Genomic DNA, 18,212 nt, shown 5'->3' with positions numbered 1-18,212 from the left:
CCTGTTGTTTGAGGAACACTGCTGTCCTCAATTAGAAACAAATCCAAAACCGGCAACTATAAATTCCATTACATTTTGATCAGTTGAGAAGTTCAATATGAGCCTGTCCTTTTTTTTTTTATTATTATTTTTTATTTTATTTTTTATTAAACAGATGGCACACATGCCTTGGGAGGCTTTCCATCCACCCATCATCTTCCCCGCCTGCAAACACTCAAGTTTTCAGAGTAAAACAGAAGTTGTGGAAGAAGTGCACTGAATAAATTTTCAGCACTTTTTTTTTTGAATTTTCTAAAATGAAGTTGAACTGTTCTGCAATAACCTTTTGCACTTAACAGAGACGGACTTGAAGTAAGTGAAATGAACAGGCTTGGCTGTAGACCAGCTGATGTCATGGATGCACAAGGACAGCAGACTGCAGCCTTTATCCAGGCCTATGTGGCTCATATACAGGTCATCGCCACAGCATTTGCAAAGTTTGTTGGTGACAGCGAGAGAAATAGGGTTCATGGAACATCAGGCAACCTGGCTTGGATCTGAAATCCCCTCTGAACAACATATGCTTTCGGGGTTTACTAACCCAGCTTATACAAGGAATGAATATTTCAAATTCAATTTAAAGAGAACCAGACTGGGGAGCTGATGGTTTCAAGATTAAGCGGAGGGGAGGTGAAGCACTCAGAGGGAGAAAGCACAAAACCAGTGAGCGAGTGGGGCTCCTTCCAAGCACAACAGAGTCCTGGAGCGCAACTGACGGAGAGTAGTAGCAGATACTTGTTTGTTGCTCAGATCTGGTCCTCGGTGCGGCTCTGATGCACTAAACCAGGTGACACGTTAAAGGTCAGGCCCATACGGAGCGCGCTCAAGCTGCGTTATATGCATCAAAGACCCCTTTGCTAATGCACCAGAAAAAGACCTCCCCGCGATTCAAACGCCTCAGACACTGCCGCACAGCGCTCGAGACGCTTTGAACCAGCGCTGATCATGTGAATGAAACTCTAAACACATTCACAACGGAGCCATCGAAACGTCAAAACAAACTCGAGCGGCTTGGCTACCTCTCTGAGGGCGTCTTTCATCAGAGGACAGAGCGAAAGAGAGGAAGGAGAGAGAGAGCGAGAGAAAAAAAAAAGACACCACAGAGCAACTGGAGTGATTCATAGCTGAAAATGATTGATTGAAAACAATGGTTGACGTCGTTGGCTGGATGAATGACTGACTGACTGACTGACTGACTGACTGAGCTGGCGGGGCTCTGACCGGGGTAGAAGCTAGTGTGTGCTGGCAGCCGTGAACGTCTGGCGTACTAACTTAGCTCATGTCATGCTCTGCTGCTGCTGCTGTTGGGCACCGAGATGGATGGATTGTCATCTGCCACTCTGGACGCTCTGCTTTCTATTTGGAGCTGATTAGGGCTTTGAGACACTTAAGAGATCTTAGAGCAGAAGCACAGGATACATCAAGACGACATCCTGTCCTGTCCTGTTCTGTTCTCCGGCTCCCAACACTGATGCTGTGTCGTGTTAGAGCCTCATACCTCACGGTTGCAAAGGTTCTGCGGCAGCAAATTGTGTCCAGCAAAGGAGAGAAAAAAGCTACTGAACACGTGCACCCGTTCACCTCAGCAAACCTCATGGTATTACTCATGCATGGTGTCTGATACCGTCTCAGATAGGGATGTCCTGATTGGTATCGAGGACAATGATGGGATCGGTACTGGGCTTCAGCTAAGCCTGATCTTTGGCAGTTGGCTAGCGTCAAAGCTACCAAAGAAAAACGAACACGCTGTGTGGGAGTACTTTAATCTGGACAGTGAAGTCAGTTAGACAGAAATGTGTAAATTGTGGAGTATGGATGTTTGGTGAAGGGGTAGTGGGGGATTGCAGTTCAATACTACCACTTGATTCTCCCCCAACAAACACTAAACGCTGCGTTTAAAAGAAGAGAAAAGTTTCCTGGAGACAGCGTCAAGGAGAAAAATATTCCAGAAAGGGTTAGGGAGTTTATGGCGTTGGATGACCAGAACATTTCTACAGTAGAGAACACAAGGTACGAGCTACCCTCTCAACACTACATTAACTTACCTACTTACCTATGGAAGGAACCTATTTATTGGACTGAATCCAGTCGACTCTAAGAGAATACAAGGAAGAGAAGACTTTAAGAATCTACAGGAGAGGAACTTTAGTTTATTTTAGATCAGATTGAGACTCGGTTTGGCTGATACTCAATGTTCAAGGATCGGTATTGGATTGGGGGTCAGAAAAACCCGATCGGGACATCCCTACTCCCTGGCATGTGGCTGGTTGTGGGGGACCTCGTCGTCTAAAACGCTGTGTGAGGGCAGCTGGTCCTTTACAACTTGGAACTCCCAACAGAACATCGCACATAATCTATTAAAAAAGGATTTAAAGAGACATGGGATGAGGTGATGGGTGTAGGAAGGGCAGGGGTAGACATGGTATTGTCATTACTATCGGCAGAGCTGAGCCTCTTGTAGGAGGGGATTTAGGGAACAAGATAGGGAAGGAGAAAGTGAGAGTCCCAGAGCATTTCTCTCCTCAGGTGCAAAGTCCCCCGCCCCCCTCGCCTCCTTCCGTAAAACTCTTGGTGACTCAATACTTTATTTCTGACAAAAACACGTCCTCGTCCATGCAAACCTAAACACACCAATGTGCGCCAATGTGCCCACGTTATGGGAAAGACATCAATGCCATTAGTCGGTCAGAAATAATAACATAATGGGGGGAAAAAAAGAGGTCACTGTGTCAAGAGTGAACCTTGTGACCCAGAGAAACCCCAGTTTTAAACAACAGGGAGTGCTGCAGAGGAGCCAAGAGCTAAACAAGGACTGTGCAAAACTGAAATTAAATATAAAAATGTATGGGTGGGAAAGCAAGAAAAGAAAAGACACAGAGAGAGAGAGAGAGAGAGAGAGAGGGAGAGAGGGAGAGGAAATGAGCCAAAAAAGACAGAGTGGTAAAATCACTGTGTGGACACTATAAAAAGTGGAGGGAAATCAATCCTGGGAGATGAATGGACACATGTAGAGACGATGTACAGATCACGTCCGTGTAAACAGTGTCCAGCGAGAGACAAAATGAGAGAGGGGTAGAAGAGGAAGAAACTGAAGGGAAGGCCGAGCCAACTCTTGACCACTAAAGGGTGGACCGACTCGCTTCTGGTAGGGCTGGTCTGGCTTCGACTGATTTGTTTTGGCCAGACTATTCTGGACCCTCTCATGCGGCGGCCGTGTGTAGTGGACCTGGCAGTGTCTGGTAGTGGACCACGAGGTTCTGTTGTGGCTAGCGTCGGGCCAGCCCAGCCCAGAGGTCCTCAAGTCCACCACGATGTCGAGCACGGACGGGCCCAAACAACCTTCGGAGAAATCGGAGAGGCCTGGAGCGTCTTGAAGCTTCCCGTACGGAGGAAGTGACCACTTTAACTGCCAAGCAGCACTTCCCCTCTCACGCCCACACCTCCACAGCGGTCAAAGAAAATAACAGTGTTTTTCGCAGATCCCGCTTATGTCAAACACACAAAAAAGAGCCAGACAATGAAACGCATTAAACATGATACACGTGAAATGGTTGGGGTCACACAGGTCAGCAACCTCTGGGGTTTCACGATGGCAGCGCATGACGAGGAAATTACAGGGACTAATTCACAGATACACAGCTTTTAAAATATAACCCATGCCATGACTTTGTAACTTCAGAACTGTTTACTTACACACACACACCACTGTAGGTGCACATGGACTGCTGAGAGACAGATTTAGCAGCCTGTCCGTAACTTGTTGGACTAAGGGGAACCCACTTCCTTCTTCTAACTGGAGTACATACAGAGAGACAAACTGTCCGTCTAGTGAAAATGAACTTGTTCAAGCGCAGGAAATGAATGCCGGGTTCTGAATCCATTTCCTCCCTCTGCACTTTCTCCCAGGTGCTGAATGAGTTATTGACCACCCTTGTATAACACATAGAGAGCGAAATGTCCGTGAGGTTCTCCACATTGGCGGGGGAAGAGCGCCGTCTTTTAGCACGTCTGTGTTTCAAACATTCTTCGCGAACGTGTCCGAGGGTCATCTGTAGAGAAAAATGGTGGCGGACATGGGTGGCAGAAAAAGCAGCAGCAGCTGCAGACTGTGTAGAGTAGCCCACTCAAGGCTTGATTTATCATCTTATTCTCCAGCTGAGAGAGGAGGGGGGGGGGGCTGTCTCGAGTGTAGCAGAGACGGAGAGCAGAGAGTTGAACGGACATCTGAGATACGCGCCGGCGTAAATAAACTCCTGATTAAAGCCGACAGGAGGATGAACGATGACACGAGAGACAAAGACGAGATGGAGCGCCGTGAAAAGAGTGGGGAACACTGGCTTTCAGCGGCAGGAAGAAATAACAATTAGAGTGATGACGATCCCAGCACTTACGCAAACAAGTCTTCATCCGAAGGGAGAAACTCTAGACAGACAGTGGGTGGGAAGACGGATTTTACATGAGGCAGGTGCCAAACAAACGGAGAAGAGTTTAGGGGTCCTTTGTTCACAGCCAGCACGGGACAGGACAGAATATGTTAGTAGCCCGCTGCACCCACGCAGCTTCTTTTTCTACTTTACTAGCAGTTCATGACCACTTTTTAAAAGTTTCTTTCTACTAATTCCTAGAAAAGTAGATGGAATAGAGAAAGTGACCGTGTGGCATCGCCTCCTAGACATAAAATAACACTGATCTTGTGACAGTTCAATGTTCTGCTGGGAAACTTTTGGACCTGGCATTCATTCATTCATGTGGACGTTACTTAGACATGTAGCACCCACCTAGACCAGACCAGGCACCCCCACCCCATAGCAATGACACTCCTTGATGGCAACACGCTTTAGGAACGACTCAAAAAAACACGAAGAACAGCACAAGGTGTTGACCTGGCCTCCAAATTCACTAGATCCCAAACTGATCAAGTATCTGTGGGATGCACTGGAACAAGTCTGATCCATAGAGGCCCCTCCCCTCAACCCATAGGATCCAAAAGCCCCCCCACTAAAAACGTCTGTTGCCAGACACCACGGGACACCCTCAGAAGTCCCAGCCACAACTCTTTTGGAGGAACAAGGGAGACCTACACAATATTAGGAAGCTGGTTTTAATGTTATGCCTGATCGGCGTAGATGACATAACAATATGCATTAAGCAGACGTTGTGATATTTAAACATAACTTGAATCCAGCAGCGTTCTACTTGGGACGCAACAGTGGTAGACCGTGGAAGAGCTCGGGGAGAGGTAAAATACGTAATGCTGGACCTGGAACGTAACAGTAGGAGTTTGAGCTCAGTTCAAGCCCACAAGCGTCCCATTACCAGCTCCAAAGACCAAACCACTTCTCCACATTAAAACAGGTCAGGAGACGGAGCCCTCCAATATCATCTTCAATTATATTCCAATGTCACGGTCTCTGAGTAGCTCCATCATTTGGGAGAGGGAAAAAAACAGCGAGCGGCTTTTGCAAGATGTTAGTCAGGGCTCCTCGGCATGGAAAAATTACTTCAGCAAGAACCGTGGGCTGGTCCAGGTGCAATCAACCGTCACTCCAATCATATATCGGCTGTTTCACTGCCGCACGCTGAACTTTGGATGCATGTCGTCTCAGGGCCTACAAAGAATCCGTGGCTGAAGCTGAGATCATGCTTCATTTGGGGGAGGAAGAAAAAAGGTTGCAGGACCTTATCAAAGGTGCAGCGCAGGGCCCGGACAGGCCAAGCCTTTCAGGAAGGATCTCATCTTAATTTCAACATTGAATATCATGTAGTAAGTGCCTCACCTTGACACTTCAAACGGCTGTCGACGCCTTGAAAACGGAGCTCAGGACAAAAGGACAAGCCTAATCAACATAATTGAACGCATACAGTCTGCAAGATCCATTCACCACCTGAGGAGCCAGCAGTGCTCTTTAGCTAGAGCAGTTTCAACATTCACATTTGCAGACAAGTGAGGCCTGAGTGGGAGCACCTGCAGCAGAGCTCGAATGAAGTCACTTAAAGGGAAGTTGGTATCTTGTCCAAGTCTGAGTGCTGCCCTCCTACCCCGCTTCCTGAAAAACCTGCAAGTGATCTATAATGTAAGGAAAGACGGAGCTGGAGATAAATTAAACGCGGAGAGACGGCGAAAGGTTAGGAATATTTGGGCAGACACGGAGGTGATGACAGAGACAGTACCACGGATAAGGACAGATATATGAGATGTGGAGGACGGAGAGTATAGCAGAGTGCCAGTTTTAGTATTGCTGGATACTCGAAGAGAAGTCTGCTGGAAGAGGCGCATGACTTTGGCAGTGGTCATCCCGAAACTTCACTTTCCCAAGAGGAAGATGAAAGGCTGCCGTTTGGCGCGGTCGGTCCGGGCCGGCTAAGCTTAGATTCTCTCTAACATGGTGGACAAAACACAGAATCCACAACAAGCGGGCCAGAACAAAATGACCTGCCACCTCTCCTTACTGCGGCTATGGAACAGGAAGCAAACCTTCTGGCACAAGAAAGCATGTTCTGTCCAAAGCTTTGGCCGGCGCCTTATTTTAAGCATGTTCTGCCGGGACATCTGAAGCGGACAAGCCAATACCACTTCTGTGCTTTAAATTTACACCCCTAAACCTAAACCTTTCTCTGTCTCCGCGTCGTCACTCAACATCGCGTCGCTCGGTCGTCAAACAGAGAACATGGTCTGTAAAACTGTTTTCAGGTTTGTCCAAATTCAAAGTGAGCATGTCTCGCCCCGGCCGATGAACGATTAAGTGCCATGTGTGCTTTGGAAGGGAACGGCGGAGGATGCTGTCCCACCTCAGCAGACAGAGAAAGAATTCTTCTTATCCAAACAAATAAAAGTCATCATTCCTCCCCCGGTTGCACTGACTAATTTTTTTTTATTTTTATTTCATTATTTTATTTTACATCTGCTTTCTTTGACCGCGTTTTTATTTTTTGGTAAAAAATGATGTGGAAACTTTAGTTCTGATGTAACTGGAAACAGGGAGCTTTTCCAGTGGCAACAAATCCTTGTGTTTCGGTACTGTATCACCGCGGCATCGAGCCGGCTTCTGGCCATCGACCACGACAAATGGTTGGAGGCTCCCAGAGGATCCGCCGCCCCCCCACCCACACAGTCCTCCCCCAGCCCTCCCTAATGTCTCCAGCGAGTTGAAGCCGACTAAGGACCAGATGCTCAGGATTCTTGACATCAGGATGGAAAAATCTACTGTTAACCTTGACAGAGGGAAAAAAAAAAAAAAACAATACGGCCATTTTCATATCACATAAGTCATATTATTTGCAGATTGGTATTTCTACATATCCGTTCCTATGTGGAGGCAATAAAGCAGTCTCAGTGCTTCACTACAATAGTACCTGCATCTCATTACTCAGTATCATTACCCACCAGTCACCTTACGCAACAGGGGGTGCTCAGGATGGAGGAAAATAAGACGACCGGAGTCGCTCATTTATCGCCACTACACATACACACGCACGCTGCCGGTGGGTTATTAGTGTGTCTGGTAAAAGCGTTTGTCCCAACCAAAAAATTTCCATGTGCAGCCTTTCATGCGACCGTCGTCCCACCTCCTCCGCAGCTGTGCAAGTTCTGAACCACCCTTACCTTTAAACGCTGTGAGGGGACCGTAAACCCTAATAGAACATGCAGGTACGGCTTGGAATAACACAGTAAACTTTAATAAGGTTAATAAAAGGGCATCGGGATCTTCAGAAGTGCCTGTTCGAGCGTGTGTGCGCAGGGTCGGGCCGGTCTCGGGGGGTGCGGTTTTAGGGGGCACCATGCAGCGGCGGTAATGGCACATGGGGGATGACTTGTCAGCGAGCATTTAGCTGGACAGATGGATTGGTATTTTAAAGCCACGGCTAGTTAATTAATCACACCGATGAACGTCGAGGGCTGGGACGACCACAATTTTGTCATTGTTTCTTTATAATCTAAATTTTAAGAACAATACCTGTCAAAGGATAGGTTTTTTTCTTTCACATTGACCATCTTGTGACAGTTCAGTGTTCTGCTGAGAAACTTTTGGACCTGGCGTTCATTGGTGTGGATGTTACTTAGACATGTAGCACCCACCTAGACCAGACCAGACACCCCCACCCCATAGCAAAGACACTCCTTGATGGCAACACACACAAAAACGGTTTAGGAACATCTAAGAAAAAAACATGAAGAACACCACAAGGTGTTGACCTGGCCTCCAAATTCACTAGATCCCAAACTGATCAAGTATCTGTAGGATGAGCCACAGAGGCCCCTCGACTCAACTCATAGGACCCAAAGGCCCCCCCACTAACAAAATTCTGATTGCCAGACACCACAGGACACCCTCAGAAGGCCCATGTCCATTCTCTGATGAGTCACAACTGTTTTGGAGGCACAAGGGAGACCTACACAATAATAGGAAGGTGGTCATAATGTTATGCTTAATCAGTGCACCATGAACTGGTTGACTGAGAAGCTTGAGAGAAAATTTGAGAAGACGCTCCGCTGCAGAAGTCATCCTTGGACGCTGATTGGAAAAGAGAAAGTGAAACCTGTTGGATGAACCGTTGCATGATAATACAACAATACGCACTCTGAAGCGTGTTGGTAGATCTTTTCAAAAGAAGGATTTGCACAGGGCAAAGGGCAACCTTAGTAATGACCATCTTCACACCTAAAGCCCAACCACGGCTGCCACTGTTTCCTCACCAGAAATTGATTGATTGCTCTGTACCTTTTTGGATCAGCCGCACATCTTGAAGCAACTTGGATTCTCATGCGACCTTCTGATCGTGCAAATCTCGCAAAAATCCAGCTGCCTCGCGAGGTACAGCGTCAAATCGCTTCCGTCTGAGGAAGATTTAAGTCCAGTTGTTTATTCTGATGTCTCCAGCTCTAAATCACCAATATCACCCCATTGTACCTCTCCCCCGCAACTGAACACAAACCTGTAATCACATAAACTCCAGAGGCAGGCAGGAAATGGGGCTACAAGGAGCAAACACCCACTCTCACTCCAGGAGGCTCACTGACCTCTGAATGGCATAAACCAGATGTTGTGCGTCTGAGGGTCTCGTTAGGATCGATTGAAACAGTTTTGCATGTGCAGACAGTGAGCTGCCTTTACTGTATACTCCTGAGTAATGGGTAAGTTATTACTGAACTGACTCGAACTCGTGACATGTCACTGCAGAGAGGAAACAGTTTACTGCGGATGTGCGTGTTCATGAGGCCTGTTTAAACTTAATTCTCATTAATTTCATTAGAAAAGTAATGGTCACTTGACAAATGTTGTCAAAATTAGGAGAATTTTGTGCCAAACTTTGAAATTTGGCACTGAGAAATCAGTTCATCATTGAGGCTGATTGGACATCCTGTGACGTTAGATCTTTTGCTAGGCCACAATACAGTGTAATTGCAACAAAACACCCACGCAGTGAAAAAAATAAAAAAAAAAAACTTTTGAAATTTAACCTTGCAAATAATGAGGTTCAGCAGGGAGACAAATACTGTGCAGCAGACGGAGGAGTGGGGCGGTTTTTGTCCGTCTGAAAAATCCCTGAGTGGGAGCTGAAATAAACTGAGATGAGCCGAGCCAAACGGAGCGGAGGCGTAACAGTTATCTGTCCCCGACTGAGAAACAAAACCAAAACTCCATCACAGCTGAACAGGAGGAGAAATGACTAAACAGCAGCTGTCTGGCGCAGAGAACAGACCTGGAGAGCAGCTGCATAGCTTTGTTGGAGAGAGAGAGGGGAGGGGGGGTTGTTCAGGTTGACCTGAACAGAGGTTTGACTTTGTGCCATAAAGTCCCTCTGGAGCAGACTCCTAATTATCAGCTCTGTGAAGTATTTAAGCTAATTTAGCTTCTCTTCATCGACAATATGTATTCAGGAGCGTATTCGATCTCAGAACGCAGCAGACGCAGCTAAATGTCACATTGCAGCATCTGAAAGCTAGAGGCTGGGTTTTCTGACACACTCTGACAAAATGAAGGAGCAGGATCATCACCTAAAGTCCTGACATGAATCAGCTTTCCAAACCTATAATAAAAGAAATAAAAAAGAATTACACCAAAATGAGTCCACCGTGACTCATATGTTCTACTCTTGTCCTTTCCCAAAATACTGAAATTCTGGAAAGATTTTTCCTGTAATTTTGTCTGGGGTTTTAGGTATGCAACTAAATTATTAGAGACTTCAACAAACCCCTCACACATTACCTAACTTACAAGCAGTCATACTTCACTTCTCTTCTGGCTAGATGTCATATTCTATTTTTATAGAAACTGTCTAAAGCTCCATCTATCGCTCTGTGGCTTGAGGATAGTCAATTCAATTTTATTTATGTAGCGCCAATAACAATACAAATTGTCTCAAGACGCTTTACAACACCGGGCCTGAAACCCCCAGAAAGGGAGATGGAGAGAGGGACACACAGCTAATAACATGTTGCACAGTAGTAGCAGATGATGCATGAGTGGTAAATTAGAGGACAGGTGCTCGGTGAGAGAGAGAACATAGTAGAGGACAGGTGCTCGGTGAGAGAGAGAACATAGTAGAGGACAGGTGCTCGGTGAGAGAGAGAACATAGTAGAGGACAGGTGCTCAATGAGAGAGAGAACATAGTAGAGGATAGGAGCTCGGTGAGAGAGAGAACATAGTAGAGGACAGGTGCTCAATGAGAGAGAGAACATAGTAGAGGATAGGAGCTCGGTGAGAGAGAGAACATAGTAGAGGACAGGTGCTCGGTGAGAGAGAGAACATAGCAGAGGACAGGTGCTCGGTGAGAGAGAGAACATAGCAGAGGACAGGTGCTCGGTGAGAGAGAGAACACAGTAGAGGACAGGTGCTCAGTGAGAGAGAGAACATAGTAGAGGACAGGATCTCGGTGAGAGAGAGAACATAGTAGAGGACAGGAGCTCGGTGAGAGAGAGAACATAGTAGAGAACAGGTGCTCGATGAGAGAGAGAACATAGTAGAGGACAGGAGCTCTGTGAGAGAGAGAACACAGTAGGGGACAGGAGCTCGGTGAGAGAGAGAACACAGTAGAAGACAGGTGGTCGGTGAGAGAGTGAACATAGTAGAGGACAGGAGCTCGGTGAGAGAGAGAACATAGTAGAGGACAGGAGCTCGGTGAGAGAGAGAACATAGTAGAGGACAGGTGCTCGGTGAGAGAGAGAACATAGTAGAGGACAGGTGCTCAGTGAGAGATAGAACATAGTAGAGGACAGGATCTCGGTGAGAGAGAGAACATAGTAGAGGACAGGTGCTCAATGAGAGAGAGAACATAGTAGAGGACAGGTGCTCAGTGAGAGAGAGAACATAGTAAAGGACAGGAGCTCGGTGAGAGAGAGAACATAGTAGAGGACAGGAGCTCAGTGAGAGAGAGAACATAATAGAGGACAGGTGCTCGGTGAGAGAGAGAACATAATAGAGGACAGGTGCTCGGCGCATCAGCCCCCAGCAGCCTAGGCCTATAGCATATAGGAAGAAGATAAACTCTTCATTAAAAGCTAAGTAAAATTCACCAGAAATGGGGACAATGTTGTTTTTATTCATTTATTTTTGCACTTGTTTCTTCTTTTAATCCATCATGTGCCATTAGCTGTGTAACTGTGAATAAAACCGTGTGTAATTTTATTAGTAGTTTTGTAGTTCTACTGTCCTACTTGTCAATAAACAAAAACGAGGGGGTTTTAATGTATATTTATATCACTTGTATTGCAGTTCCCCTCAATAAAAACAGTATTTAAATGAGTGCATCGTAACCCAATCACAAGCAGCCTTGCTAGAACTCCCCACGGCCATACTTTAAGGCCACTCCTCCTGCATTTTTTTTTTCTCTTCAGGTTTATTTTCTCACTATTTGGTTTCATTTATTCAACTCTAATTCATACGGAGAGCCGTTGTTTATTTGGGCTAAGACGGAGAGAGAGAAAGAGTACCCTCCATTTGTCTGCCCATGTGTTTGCTCTCCAAATACTCCAATAATGAACATTTTTTAATAGAAAAATCCGCTCACACACTTAAACACTTTCCAGCGCCCGGGTCTGGTGTTGAAACGGGAGATCTGCTACTAAATAGGAATCGTTATATTAATGATAATATTTTGCCCATTATGTTAAAAGACTGAGATCAGTACTTCGTCTTATGAGAGCATGTGTGTGGCGAGGTTTGCGTTGAGCGTTATGCAGATGACTAGACTGCAGGAGAGAAGGAGTGGAAAGGCTGCAACATGTCTGTGATTATTGGCAGACGTCGCATCTGGAGGAGGTATTGTTTGTCTGTGTGGAGTTATGATTGCCTGCTGAAGTGTTGCTACCTGCATTCTTTGGCATGCAACTGGACGAAACTGCAATTATTTTCCATTATATAATAAATCCAAGTAGATGATGGCTCTTTGCTCTTATTAGCATGTGAAATGATAGTGAAATGTTAGTATAAAGCAGGGGTGTGATTTTAGTTCAGGGGCCGCATAAAGCCCAATTTGATCTCAATCGGGCCGGACCAGTAACATAACACCGTAATAACCCATAAATAACGACAAGCCCAAATGTTTCTCTTAGTTTTGGAGCAAAGACACACAAGAACATTAAGAAAATGTTTACATTTTATGAACAATCTGATTTTTTTTAAGAAAAATAGTGCAAGTTTGGTGCATTGCTATCATCTGCTGTTTAGTTCTGGGTCTCTGGGTCTGGGTCTCCATGTTATGTTAGCAGCTCTGACTAAAACAGCGCAAACCCTAGTGGATAAATAAGGACTAGGTACCAGTTTTATTAAAAAAAAATGTAGTCTTCTATGTAATTTTTGCACTTTTGCAAATTCATCCTGGCCCGTATGTTTGACACCTCTGGTATGAAGCAATAAACGTGACACAGTTTCAGTACATTTGTGTTTTTAAGCTTAATTTTCTAATATTACCTAGGTTTGATTTCTTTTCAGTGACACACATGAACAGGGAAGAACACAAACAGGAATATCTGAGAGTTTGTGGGAACATCGACAGCTTGTTCTGTTACCCTGTGCTTTTAAGGCCGTTCAATAAAGGGAGCAAATGTTTGTTTTAGTTCTGCGATCACCGCTCGCTGATCAGTTTGAAGTGTTTTGAGTGTCGGAGTGAGGATCGGTGATGGCTGATAGAGCTGCAGACTGACGGCTTCGGGCGGAAAATGTTCCATCCAACCAAATGTAACACACTGTTGGAGTTATCTCTGCTACTAGCTGTCAGTCTCCTTCTGGGATGTGTCAAGTTAACGAGCCACAGTTAACTGAAGTCTATCAAAGATGGCATGTCGGGGAGGGGGGAAGAGAGAACAGTCTGGAAATACAAAAGGCCAGCATATTCTTCACAACTCATGAGGAAACGTGTCTTTACACCGATCAGCCACAAGATTAAAACCAACGAACAGCACAAGGTGTAGACCTGGCCTCCAAATTCACTAGATCCCAAACTGATCAAGTATCTGTGGGAGATGGAGAGAGGGACACACAGCTAAGAACATTCTGTACAGTATGATGCATGAGTAGTAAGAGAGAAGAAATTAGAGGACAGGTGCTCAGAGCATCAACCCCCAGCAGTCTAGGCCTATAGCAGAATAACTACTGATCAAGGACACCCTCAGAAGGCCCATGTCCATTCTCTGAGGAGTCACAACTGTTTTGGAGGAACAAGGGAGACCTACACAATATTAGGAAGGTGGTCATAATGTTATAACCCTAACCCTAACCCCTGATATGTATGACTATGTTGCTGTTACTCCTCTGTCCATCAGTTCTGTTCATCAGTTCCCAATTGAGCGAGTCCAGACCAACTTTCCTTTTCAAAAAGTTTGCGGGCAGGGGAAGTTAGGTCTTGGATGAATTTGGTGTCAAGCTGGTAACTGTCTTTAGAGATTGCAAATATGTTTGATTTTAGAAATTGGATCCAACTCAAAGGTCGGGTAAAACTCAAAAAGAGTGAAAGTTACTACTGTACCATTCTCACCATTATAATCAAGAATGACAATGCAAAAATGCAAAAATCAAGTTTAGTCTACAACGTCCTTAATGGAAATCTAAAGGTATCACTTTCTACATTATAACCCAGTTTAATCAGGATTCTCTCAAACACTCCAACTCATTCTGTTCAGTGACATAACTCATTATATTCAATGCCAGTTTTCTCAGTTTATTAATTTCCGTCTCCAAATATTACACAGAAAGTATGTAATTCTCTAAAATATTTATGATTCAATATGTTATTTTGAATATGAGGAATGATTCCAGGAGCTTTCAGGATAAGACCCAAGAAAATTTGGGGAAAAGTTAACACTCACATTTTAATATATTTGTGAAGTCTGTTTCTGTTCCTTTTCACTAAACAGAAAAAATATATGAAATAAATTAATTAACCATAATGCAGGCCAAATACAGCCGTCAGTATTACACTAACAGTCATCTGTCTTCCAGCCGTTACTATAAATATCGTAAAGTAGATTAAATAGCAGTGAGGTACGGCGATAAATTACAGGTATCTGCTCAGAAAGGATTAGTAGAGGAGGAGATGATATGAAGTCAACAAACGGTCCTTCATATTTATGAGGTTTTTGCAAACTGATCTGGGAATCAGCATCCTTACAGGGCTGCATCTTTTTATTCAGCTGTATTATTATGTTAATTAAGTGTAATAGTAGGAGTATCGTGTGCAGACGTTGGTATAAAACGCCAAAAACCAACCACAAGTATTTGTGACTTCACCGGGCCGCGGGATCAGTGACCCAGCCTTCATCCATAATGTTCATCGTGTTTCACCTGTGCACTCGGCTTCACAGGACCATCAAGGGGGAAAGCAGAGGAGATGGGCCGGAGGAGTCTTTACGTGTTTTATTTGGAAACCCGAGCCCCTGCCGGTAATTGCACCAAAATGACTGTAATCGTAATTGACGGTCTGGCTTTCTACTTTGCCTGCGCAAATTTCCAGGATGACTGGGGCTTCGGTAACGCTCTCTGTTAAAAGTCTGGACGCGGCAACGCACACGCTCTTTATCCATCAGAGCAGGACTTAACGTCTGTCCTTTTGTCCTTTTGCGACCCCGGGGTTGCGTTCCCTGCGTGCGTGTGCAGTGATGTAGCCGGCCGTTAAGCGAGACGCAGGGCCGGGTCGGTGCTCCTGAAGGGGGACGGGGGGAGAGGTGACGATTTCTGGCAGCTGTCTGGGCGATGACAAGCTTGACACGTTCCTCGTTCTGACGTCACGCGCTCGTTTTCGCACATGAACACGCCCCTCGGCGAAGGAGAGGGGGAAAAAAATAATAATAATAATGGATGGTGTATGTATTTTACTTGACATTATTTTGTTCTGTGTTGTTTAAACTGTTAATTTGCAGCGGTGTGTTACTCATTTTACTGGGCACCGAATGCAGTGAAAATAGACTTTGGTTTATTTTCCAACCACAGCTTTAGACGGTCCACTCGAGCCGAGAAAAAAGCCGCCTACGGCAAGTTAAGAGTAATTCTTTTCTACCTTGAAATTAGATTTAGTACCACTTAAGACGGTGGGCACAGCACCAGGCTCAACTGACATTTAAGTGAAGACATTTTCAGCGAGGGTCATATTCGCACACTTTATTTTTTTATTATTTTTCTGCTGGTGTGCTCGTAGACATAATAACTGGGGATGTTCTGATCGGTATCAGCGCCGATTCAGGCATTTTTTTTTAAAAGATCAGATCGGTATATGGCTTCAGCCAAGAATGATCTGTTGTAGTTATATGTTTTAGGTCTGCCATAAACCAAAACCATGTCCCTGTAGCGTCAAAACGCCAAAATGATGTGACTGAACATGTCTGCTGTGTGGAAGAACTACTTAATTTGTAAAAGTATGCAATGTGGATGTTTAGCGAAGTGGTAACAGAGGTGATCGTCATTCAATACTGCCACCTGAATCTACTAAAGGCAAAGGCTGCACCCAAACAACCACAACTTACACTGAACGCTGCGTTTAAAAGAAGAGAAAAGTTTCCTGGAGACAGCGTCAAGGAGAAAAATCTTCCAGAGATGGTTGGGGAGTTGATGGCGTTGGATGACCAGAGTAGAGAACACAGGTTTTCTGGAGCCAAGGTACAAGCTACCCTCTCCACACTACATTAACTTTGACAGAATATTTATTGGATCCAATGTACACATGATTTAGGCGAGTACAAGATAAGAAAAGCCTTTATTTTGTTGAAATTCTGTTTATCAAAGATCCGATCGGGACTCAGATCGGTCGATACTGAATATTAAAAGATCTTGCATCAGATCTGGGGACAAAAAACAGTTTGTGCATTTTACTGGTCGTGCATTTTGTGCCGGTGTTGCCGACTGTGCTCGTTACCTGGCTCGTGGCCGGCTCCGGTGGCCAGGGCAGGCATCTCTCCCGCCGGCTGCTTCCCGGTTCCCCTCAGGCTGTGTGGAAAGTGGCAGCGGGGTGTCAGAGTGGCGAGCTCCACGGAGGTGAATCCTCGGGGGACCGGCTGAATCCGAGGAAGGGCTTTATGTCACGGAGCCCTGCGGGAGAACAAGATTTTAGAGCGTGCTTGTCAAGCGGCGGGACGGCCGCGCGTACACGTGCGTGTCAGTCAGCCACTCTGCTGTGTGTGTGTGTTGTGGGACCGAGCAGCTAACCTGTAACCATGGATATGAATATCTACCATACTTGCAAATACATGTGCTCGTGTGTACTCGAGCCAGCGGCTGACGGTGAGTGACTCAGTGAGATTTCAATGTGTGTGCTCATTGACAGAGGTTTGCAGGTGACTGTGGGTGTTTACAACCCAGCGCTTTTTTTTTTTTTTTCCTAAGCTGCAGAACATCCTGCTTTGTGCGTGAGCCAACGACACCTTGCCTGGCGCCCATTTACAGCAACACACACACACAGATATCCCACACTTTATTCTGCATCCAGTCCAGCGGAAACAAGGGGAACCTTATCCCCTGAGGGGAAAATAAGCAAGCAAGTGCAACAACCTGTGAAATATCCAACAGGCGTGGAAATGCGACGCTTCGTAAATAATGGCGGTCATCTAGAAAGACAGGTACACTGAGAGCAGGAAGAGATGTAGGACGTAGGACACAGATAAAAACCCCTGTGTGGCTCATTGAAATGTCCGCTAGTAGTGAATAAACCTGCCCAAACACACACAGCAGCGTAGAATACGAGAGATCGGCTTAAATATTTCAAATGTAAAAACTAAAATAGCAATTTGACTTTGACTCTGACTTTGCTTAGTGAGAATATTAATTAAAAAACAACCCAAAACCTTTCAGTCTTGAGCGTGGCTCCTGCGAGGGTGCCCTGCATGTCAGTGCAGGAATCCAGAGGAAACCCGTTTAAAGTCTTGGCCTCTAGGTTTATACTTCTGCAAATAATCTACGCAAAAGAAAAAAACAACAACCAATTACTGTCAGATGTCGTGTTATCCTTGTGTTTTATTTTCATGTCTGTTTATTGCACACCAAGTGAAGTTGCCCCTCCAGTTTCTTTGCTGCTCTGCTGCTGCTCTTGCAACGACAATGAAGCTCTTTGTCTTCATCTAATCAACCAGAAAGCGCAGCCAGTTACAGCCAGTCACGGTGGCCGAGAGGTTAAGGCGTTGGACTCGAAATCCAATGGGGTTTCCCCGCACAGGTTCGAATCCTGTTCGTGACGGCGTTTTTTTATTTTTAACCAATTGCCTTGAAGGGTTTTAATGAAGTATTCTGAAAACAGCTCACTGAAAGAAACACAAACAGTTGCTGTAGGACAGGAGTGTCAAACTCATTTTAGTTCAGGGGCCAGATCAATAACACGATAGCGCATTTACCTATAAATAACGACAACTCGGAATGTTTCCCTTTGTTTTAGTTCAAAGAAGAACATTATGAAAATGTTTACATTTAATGACTTGACGTTTCTTAAGAAAAAGAAATGCAAATTCTGTTTAGTTCAAGGTCTCAGTGTTGTGTTATGTCCACAACTCTTACTAAATCTGTGTGAACCCAAGGAATGTCTTCAGTGTAATCTTTGCAATTCGCAAATTCATCCCGCGGGCCAGATTAGACCCTCTGGTGGGCCAGGTTTGGCCCCCCGGGCCGTATGTTGTAGGATATAGTACTCCCTGAAACAGCACAGAAGGAACATTCATTCATTCATTCATTCATTCATTCATCTTCTATACCCGTTT

The 18,212-nt window shown here is 45.2% G+C and overlaps 1 protein-coding gene across 2 annotated transcripts in view; it reads right to left on the bottom strand.

Annotated features, from left to right (window-relative positions):
• mpp7a (MAGUK p55 scaffold protein 7a) overlaps window positions 1-18,212 on the bottom strand; it is a 142,241-nt gene that overhangs the window by 91,455 nt on the left and 32,574 nt on the right. For both annotated transcript variants that reach the window (XM_084566174.1, XM_084566173.1), the window contains one exon: window positions 16,385-16,557. In XM_084566174.1, the coding sequence (XP_084422300.1) occupies window positions 16,385-16,421 (37 nt within the window). In that variant the 5' untranslated portion in view covers window positions 16,422-16,557. The remainder of the gene's footprint in view (window positions 1-16,384; window positions 16,558-18,212) is intronic.

Source organism: Chelon labrosus (assembly GCF_963514085.1).
Source record: "Chelon labrosus genome assembly, chromosome: 18".
Classification (NCBI taxonomy): Eukaryota; Metazoa; Chordata; class Actinopteri; order Mugiliformes; family Mugilidae; genus Chelon; species Chelon labrosus.
This window is presented reverse-complemented; position numbering and strand designations above follow the sequence as displayed.